Source organism: Vigna unguiculata, chromosome 5 (genome assembly GCF_004118075.2).
Source record: "Vigna unguiculata cultivar IT97K-499-35 chromosome 5, ASM411807v1, whole genome shotgun sequence".
Taxonomy (NCBI): Eukaryota; Viridiplantae; Streptophyta; class Magnoliopsida; order Fabales; family Fabaceae; genus Vigna; species Vigna unguiculata.
Genome location: NC_040283.1, coordinates 9,284,646 through 9,293,558, shown reverse-complemented (window position 1 = coordinate 9,293,558; position 8,913 = coordinate 9,284,646). Strand labels below are relative to the sequence as shown.

Below are 8,913 nucleotides of genomic sequence, written 5' to 3'. Positions count from 1 at the left end.
GCAGTGATCAACATTGCAAGAACCAAAATGAATGAAACTCACCAAAACGACAGTGAGGGTCGAAGAACGCGGTGGCTAATGAAAATACAGAGTCGTTGTGTTTCCTCAACCGACAACCAACATGAACGTGGAAGTCAGACCCACTGTGGCAGCATAGAGGTGACGACAGCGACAAGCCAGACCCACGATCAACAACATAGGGTTTTGATTTGCGTTTTGGGAAGAAATTGAATTTGGGGGAAGAGGAAAGTGAAATGCAATTTCATATGTGCGAGAACTTTACCGAATAATATCATCCGTCGATAAGTACGCCACTACCATCGGTGCATAAGTGACCAATTTCATATGAACATTACGAACTGATTAATCCGTCAGAACTAAGAAGACAACTTCATACAAACATTACCAACGAAATAATCTGTCAGTAATGACAACCATGGATATCCGTCGATAAGTCCGTCGGTAAAGATCATTTACCGACGGATATATATCCGTCGGTATCGATCCGTCGATAAATACAATATTTCTGATAGTGATTACACTAACTAGGAACAAGAAAATCTCATATAAAGTTACTCCATTATTTAGACTTTTGTTAATAGCTACTAATAAAAAATTAAGGACAAAATTTCCATAACCTCGGATAAAAAGAAAAAAAAACTATTCAAAAACTTATCAACAAACATCTATAACTTTTAAAGACTTCGTAAATAATTGACTCAAAAAATAAAGTTAAATTTGTCACATTCAAACAAAGATCCATTTTAATTCATATACTTCTACAAATTTGTTTTTTAAAATATGTTTCAATAAGTTTTAAAAATATAATAAACCATTCTTCATCTTTTATAACAATATTAATTTTTTTTATAATGTATTATATGGCCCATCGGTCAGGCGGACCAAGGTCAAGCAGCCGCAGGCCACCCGCTACAGGCGGACCTCACCTTGGGACGTTGATGTAGCAACTTTGAACACACTAAGTCGACTACCCGTCGGTCAAACGGACTAAACACACCCCCCGCCCCCGTCTTCATTTTCAGTTGCACTTTGTCTCCACCTCTATGGAGACCCTCAGTCGTAAGGACAACAGGACGCACGGTTCTCCGGTCGGGCGGCCATACCAAAACCTGGATCAGTAAGTTAAAGGTAAAATAAGATAATGCAAGTCAGTAATCAAGTTTAAAGAGCAATTGGGCCATGATTAAAAAACCTTAATCGCGAGCCCATACTGAAAACTATAAATAGAGGCCCAAGGTAGGTTGGTAAGGATCTGAAACCCGCATTTATTACAACATTTATTACCACTCGTCGATCGACCTTAACTGACTTAAGCATCAGGACCTTTTAGATAGGTACCCCGATCGTCCGACTAACCGGACAGAAGAAGAGAAAGATCACACTGAACAAAGGATTGGACTAGTTAGCTAAGGAGAGCACAAAACAAAGAACTTGAGGGTAATTCGAGTGTTGATAGTAGGTGTTTGGCTTTTACCCCCGAAACATATAATATACCAAAACAAAAGCCAAAATTGAGATTTAAAATATGATAACGTTGTATAAAGTGCATTGGATATTTCATAAATTATATTTGAGGCATTAAACTTATGTCTTCAAAATTTATGCAAGTTTTAACTTTTTCCTTAGTTGAAAAAGATAGAGAAGTATATACAAAACATCTTCAACAAACACGCGACACAGAAAAGAATAAAAACGAAAAAGATTGATGATGGATGGAGATATATGAGAGAAAAAAAAAGGTACTACCTTTGATTTGTGCATATAATTAATATTCTATTGTATGTTCTAAGCCATTATTCAAATAAATTTGCTTTCTTGAATCTTCATTTTTCAGTTCTATCTTTCTCTCTCACGTTTGAATTTTTTTTAAAGCATTAATTGAGACTGATAACTCCATTATTGCTGCATTATTTTGAAACTGAAAAATTGACCATACATATGAATATGGTTGCAGCCTGTGTTTCTTCCTTTCTGAACTGTACCAATTGCCTGCCAAGTACCAAGTACAATATCAAACATTTATTTATTATTAACTTTTTCAAAAACTTATTCATATGATGTTCATATTAGTTTTATAACATTCTTTCATGGAACCATGGTTATCTCAATTCTTGTGTTTCTTAAAGGACGACACCACCATTTCTCTGCATTCATTGGACTTTCGCATGTGTATGTAAATGATGAAAAGTGTGTTAATATATGCACACAAGTGCTCGTAGATTATTCTATATTATTTTTAAAAAAATTGTGTAGAAGTGATACAATTTTATTTTAAACTATTGGTGTATATCTAACCCTGTTGTCACGTGACAACTTTGTCACTTGTCAATGGTCAATTTTTCTATGGAAAGGAATATTTTAAATATGAAAACTGAAAAGTAATTTTTTATTGAGTGGATCGCTAAATTCATGCTTAAAATCGTAGAGGATGATTAGCAATAGGAAGATAATTGATTGTTCGGGAATTCTTTTGATTAATTTTAACTAATGAAAGATGATGTTGAATATTACTTTACCATCTGTTGTGTTGTTATCTCAGTGATGGACATTTTATTTGTTGAAGCTACTGTTTAATGTTGATAAACAATGTTCATGAGATGTTAGAGTGAAAAAAATTACTATATTAAAAAAATGTTCACATGATATTGGTGGATAAAATTAGTAGCGACATAAAATTGGTATTTTTAATAAATATTTCCTAATAATATATACATATATTTCAATTATCAATTTATTAAAAGATGAATATGAATATTATATATTATATCCACTTTTGTAATATATTATATATATATATATATATATATATATATAATTTACATTATATAACAACTCTTAAAATCTTATTTTTAAATATTTAATTTCAATAGTAATAATTGTTATTATTTTTTATTTGAAGATACACCACTAATTCTTTATTATTGTTGATTTTTTTTTGTCAACTATTCTATGTTCATGTTTAATTAAGGATGCTAAATAAACCAATTTTAGCATGTATTATTTAGATTCATCTCCATTTTGTAGTGACCGATTAAATTTTTAAGTTGAATATGAGAATGAAAATAAATATGAACATATTTGTTCTGTATTTTTATCGATACACAATACATCATTTTTTACATTAAGTTACATTGAGCTAGGTCACGGAAACATAGTTCTGTAATTTACAAAGCTTACATAAACTATAATTACATAAATATTAAATTTCATAACTTATTTTTAAGACACACATTTCATTTTTTATTCTTTGTTATCAATATATAACATTTATTTAATTGTCATTTGATATTCTTGTTTGATATTTATGTAATTATAGTTCTTTTATTTATATTTAACATTTAATACTTAATAATATAATTTTGTATGAGCACAAGTATGAGTATATACTTGTCTTTCGATGAGAATAAAAATGAAACAAAAATTCTATATTTATTGGAGGCGGGAATGAAATGAATTTTTACTTTAGAAAAGAAGATGATATAATCAAAGTCTTAACCATATCCCTTCTCTTTTTTATTGATGACAATTGTAAATTACTATTAGGAGTTTGTTTTCATTGTTGATAAAATTCTCTAAGCAAGTACTAATGTAAAATAAAATAATTAGAATACCTATTTTAATTGAATTGTTAAAACATTGATAGTCATAATTTTATAAATTTGTGTAACTTTATGAAAGAAATGAATGTTAAAAGTGTCTTTGTCTTTTATATATGTTAGGTAACATGACATAAACAAACGTTTTTAATGTTTTTTTTTTTTCACAATCAACTTATAACATCTTTTTAAGGTAACTTTTATTTATTTAATTTTTCCCACTCTTGAATTTGTGGAATCAAACTCGTGACCTTGACTCTGATACCAATGGTTAGGATCAAACACTTATCACTTGATCAAAAGCCATAGCTATTAATTATGATACAACTCTTTTTACTTAAAAGTATAACAGTCCAAACGTCACGATTGGATCGTGACCCGACGCACTTGATCTTTGTTATGAGACAATTGATGCCACATGCAACAATATCATATTGCCATTACGTCGTAATTGTTGCTATTGAACGTATAATTAGATACTTCTTCATGTAGTAATTTTGTTTATGATAAAGTTGTATAATATCAATTGATAACATTAATTTAACAAAAAATGTTGAATATTGATATTTTCATAATTTTAAAATGAATTATTCATCGTTATTTTGTATATTATTTTAAAAATTTCCTTCTTCTCTTAATTATTATAAATGTTTTGTTGTTTTGTTTGACTAACAATTATGTATCACAATTACAGATTTAGGGTTTGTGGAAATTTAAAAAAAATGAATGTTTTTTTCATTAATTAATTCAAAAACTCATGTAAAATACAATTTTTATGTCAATTTCAAACACTGTCCTATCTTGCACTTAGTTCTATTAGGTAAAAATGTTGAAAGTGAAGCATTGGTTGGTTATGGTGCAGTGAGCTTCCTCCCATCCATCTATCACATAAATTCTAAATAATTTGAGCTATTTTATAACAGAAGAATAAGTATGTGACAATTTCTTCATTTTTCTCGAATAACGCAAAGTATTGGCTAATTCTAACCCTAATAGCATGGAATTGATCCACAATATAATTTAATCCATATTCTAAAAACATGCATATATAATAATTTAATCCAAACATATATTTTACTAGATTGGACGTTTGTGGCGACATAATTAATATATAAATTCAACAACAATTTTCGATAAGAATATACTATTATACACTATCTTAAAATTAATTTAATATGTACACTAATTCCAATTAACAAGGAAACACAAACTTCATATATAACTAAATTTTAACGTAGAGGCATCTATAAAATGGTATTGTGGTAGACTACAAGTAACTCCTCAATTTCTTCACATAAGGATTTTCTTCTTCACCTTGCTTCAACCTTGAACCTTGTAACTCAGGGTGAAAGTTTTTGTGTATAGGAAAGTGCAAAAGTAAAGGTTTTGTAAAATAGGTGCAAAAGTCATTAATAAAAAAAATTGAATTAAAAATGTTTTGCCTCTTCATCAAGTAAAATTGATTGAACCCTTCATCCAATTTTTTTATTACTATACGTAAAAAAGCACTTCACCCATTGTATATATTCTAATTAACTTCTATTTTCATGCTACAATTACTGTTTTTGTTTAAATTTTCTTGTTTCACTCTGTTTTTTTTTTCTTCTTTTGCCATATTTTATTATAAATTGTGCATTTTTAAGATTTGTTCTTTCGCTCTCAATTTTCTTTTTCTTTCTTCTCTGTCATGAGAACACCAAATAAACTTAATCTGAAGAATATCTGATCTGTTATCCACTACAAGATGAAAAGATATATTGAGAAATATTATTATATGATAATTGTTAGTTGATTTTTAATTTAAATTATGTGGAAAGCACAATGAGGCTTCGAGCTTACTTCAAGCAATGTTATCGATTGGTGAAAACGTCAACAACACAACCTAAAGCTATTTCTATCGTTAAACTGGGCCTGCATTTAAGTCATATCATATAAAAGTTGTAAACAATAAATACCTAAAAGTGCTGCTTTAATTTATATTAATTTATCAACTCAAAACCTAAGTTCTAAATCTCTAACTAATCACTCTCTTCAACCTCACACTAAATAGCCTGAAATATATATGCAATATTTCACTTTTCGGAAATAATAAGTGCATTCATTAAATGGTTAAATTTTATGAAAGTCGACATATATATTTATATATTTTATGAAACTCATTTTTATCTTAGAAAAAACTTGATCTTATGGTTTTAATACATTTGAATTAATAATATAGAATGTGCTAGAATCTATTTCTAACCCTTCACTTCAATTTTGGGGATACTTTTCTCGTTTGAACGTTGTTATCAATTATAAATAAAAAGTGAAGTAGCTTCACCATTTTTTTTATATAAATATAGTGAAGATAGAAAATCCGTGTACTTACGGAGCAAATCAAGTAGCATTGGAAGAATTTATTTCATTAAAACCTTAACTAAGTTAATTTATTATATTAAAACTGTTTGATCCCAAGTGAGTGGAGATATTGTTAGGGTTCATTATCCTATACGAGCTATTGTTTGTTATGTTTTTATCTTTTAAAAGATGTTTTAGAGAGTGAAAGAATTATTTAATTTATGTTTGACCTCAATTTTTAAGTGATGTGAGACTATTAGATTTATTGGAAAAAACTAAAATCCAAGTTTAATCTTAACAAAATTGGTGGCATTCTTAACATAGTTTTTTTTTTCTTTTTTTTTTCATGAAATACTTATATGATACCATTTTGAGTGGGAATATATGATGAATAAGAAAAGCTTGGAAGTGCAACATACTCTACCAACTACTTTTAGTGGACAAGTTGTCTAAGCTAGAATACAAACCTTTCTCACCAACCGATTGCAACGAAGCTTCAAAAAGGAGGAAGGGATGTTGCTGTGGAAACGAAGAAGCCAAAATGAAAATTGCAAAGACACAGCAAGTGATGGTAGCAGGAAGTTCTTGGGGAGTTAGAAACACCTTTCATTCTCTTGTAGCCATCTTAACCACTCTTCTTCTTCTCACTACTACCATTTATGTAAGACATGATAGAGCACACTTATCTCCAACCATAAATACCTCTAACAATTCCTCTTTCTCACCATCATCATCATCATCATCTTCAAAGTGTGACTTGTTCTCTGGTAAGTGGGTTTTTGATAACCAATCTTATCCATTGTACAAAGAGCAGCAATGCAGCTTCATGTCAGATCAATTGGCTTGTGAGAAGTTCGGAAGAAAGGACCTTAGTTACCAGAACTGGAGATGGCAACCTCACCACTGTGATCTTCCAAGGTCTGTTCTAAGAAAATTATTACATGTTTGTGTTCTTAAACAATCTTTAGGTTTGGGTATAGTTTTTGAGGTTTGTGGAATGTGGTTGTTTCTATGTTAATAAGGTTCAATGCCACAGCATTGCTTGAAAGACTAAGGAACAAGAGGCTTGTGTTTGTGGGGGATTCACTCATCAGAGGCCAATGGGTTTCCATGGTTTGTCTTGTTGACTCTATACTTCCCAAAACCCTCAAATCTATGCATTCCACTGCTAATGCTTCACTCAACATTTTCAGGGCCAAAGTAAGTTCTCATTAAACATAGGACTTGTACATAATACTGTCTATGTTGCTGACATATATGTTTGATTAACATGTTTAATGAAGGAATACAATGCAAGTATCGAGCACTATTGGTCCCCATTACTTGTAGAATCAAACTCAGATGACCCAGTAAACCATAGGGTGGTAGAACGCACGGTGAGAGTGAAGGCAATAGAAAAACACGCAAAGTATTGGACTGATGCAGATTTTCTGGTTTTCAACACATATCTGTGGTGGAGAAGGCCAGTCATGAATGTTCTGTAAGTTCAGCAGTTATAACCTAACCATCAAGTTGCATGCCAACAGCTCTAACTTCAATTCCAACCACCACATGACATGATCGTGTAGGGTTGTGTTGTAATATTCAACACACAATCATGCATCTAACTCCACTTTACAAATTAATTTTGACTCGGTGTTAATTGAACAAACAGGTGGGGATCATTTGGAGACCCAGATGGTGTCTACAAAGGTGTGGAAATGTTGAGAGTGTATGAAATGGCCCTCAGAACCTGGTCCGATTGGTTGGAAGTTCATGTCAACCGTAACAAGACCCGTTTGTTTTTCGTTAGCATGTCACCCACCCATGAAAGGTATCCACATTAACATATATAATAACTATCATATTTGTTCACTGGTGATATATAGAATCATAGCCATTACATAGGTTCGTTCCCCAAAATACGAGTTTAATGATAAAAGTGATAAAATTAACTCAAACTTTTGTGTTGAAAGGGTTTTTGTCGCGTACAATTCTTTGAAGTGGGGAAACTACATTTACAATTTGATGCACATGGAGGTGGGCCAATTCATCCTAAATATCTATGGTGGAACCCTCTCCCGTAAAAAATGTTCAAACATTGAGAAGTAATTATATATGATTTTTCAATCAAACTCAAATTTCACGTTTCCAATATGTTGTATTGATTCTACGAAAAGCAAAATTATCTTGCTTTTTTCGTTAAATGCCATTGATGCTAGCTAGGTGCTTTTTTTATTGGTAGAAACTTTTCGAAGATTTTTTAATGATTGTTCTATATAGTAAAGTCATGATTATACGAGAATGAATGAATGTAGAAGTGCATGCAGGGCTGAGGAATGGGGAGCTGCAAAGGGTAACAATTGTTACAGTGAAAGTGATATGATTGCAGAGGAAGGGTATTGGGGCAAGGGATCTGACCCTAAAATGATGCGTGTGGTGGAGAATGTGGTTGATGATCTGAAAGAAAGAGGTTTGAATGTTGAAATGCTTAACATCACACAACTCTCAGAATACAGAAAAGAAGGACACCCATCTATCTACAGGAAGCAGTGGGATTCTCCAACACAAGAACAGATTGCAAACCCAAAAACTTATGCAGATTGCATTCATTGGTGCCTCCCTGGTGTGCCTGATGTGTGGAATGAACTCCTTTATGCCTATATTTTCTACCAATAACACATCAAAAGCTTGCGAATACTATGTGTTCAAATGACACATTAATTCATTCTATCTTTCAGGCTATTTAATCATTTTATAATCAATCAAACAAAACTGTAAAGCATCAACTTTTTCCTTTTTCCTTTAACATGTCTATGGAACACCACCGTTATTCAAAACATTCTTAGGTTAACTCAAAGTGTGGATATTTTAATACATTTTTATTTTCAAACTTTAAAAATGAATTAATGTAGTTTTTTTAATCCAATTATATTAGATTTTTATTTTTGTGATAAACAAAATTTTCAACTGAGAAGAA

General features: G+C 31.0%; 1 protein-coding gene across 2 annotated transcripts; it reads left to right on the top strand.

Annotated features, from left to right (window-relative positions):
* The first annotated feature begins 6,450 nt into the window (after positions 1 to 6,450).
* LOC114183013 (protein trichome birefringence-like 34) lies at positions 6,451 to 8,666 on the top strand. 2 transcript variants are annotated; one of them, XM_028069840.1, is made up of 5 exons: positions 6,451 to 6,872; positions 6,977 to 7,154; positions 7,238 to 7,434; positions 7,609 to 7,767; positions 8,252 to 8,666. In XM_028069840.1, the coding sequence occupies exons 1-5, from the start codon at positions 6,496 to 6,498 to the stop codon at positions 8,610 to 8,612; spliced, it is 1,272 nt and encodes a 423-aa protein (XP_027925641.1). In that variant the 5' UTR covers positions 6,451 to 6,495; the 3' UTR covers positions 8,613 to 8,666. The 2 variants fall into 2 exon arrangements, with proteins under 2 accessions (XP_027925641.1, XP_027925642.1); XM_028069841.1 differs by having other exon boundaries at positions 6,454 to 6,872; positions 8,264 to 8,666.
* The last annotated feature ends 247 nt before the right edge of the window (positions 8,667 to 8,913 follow it).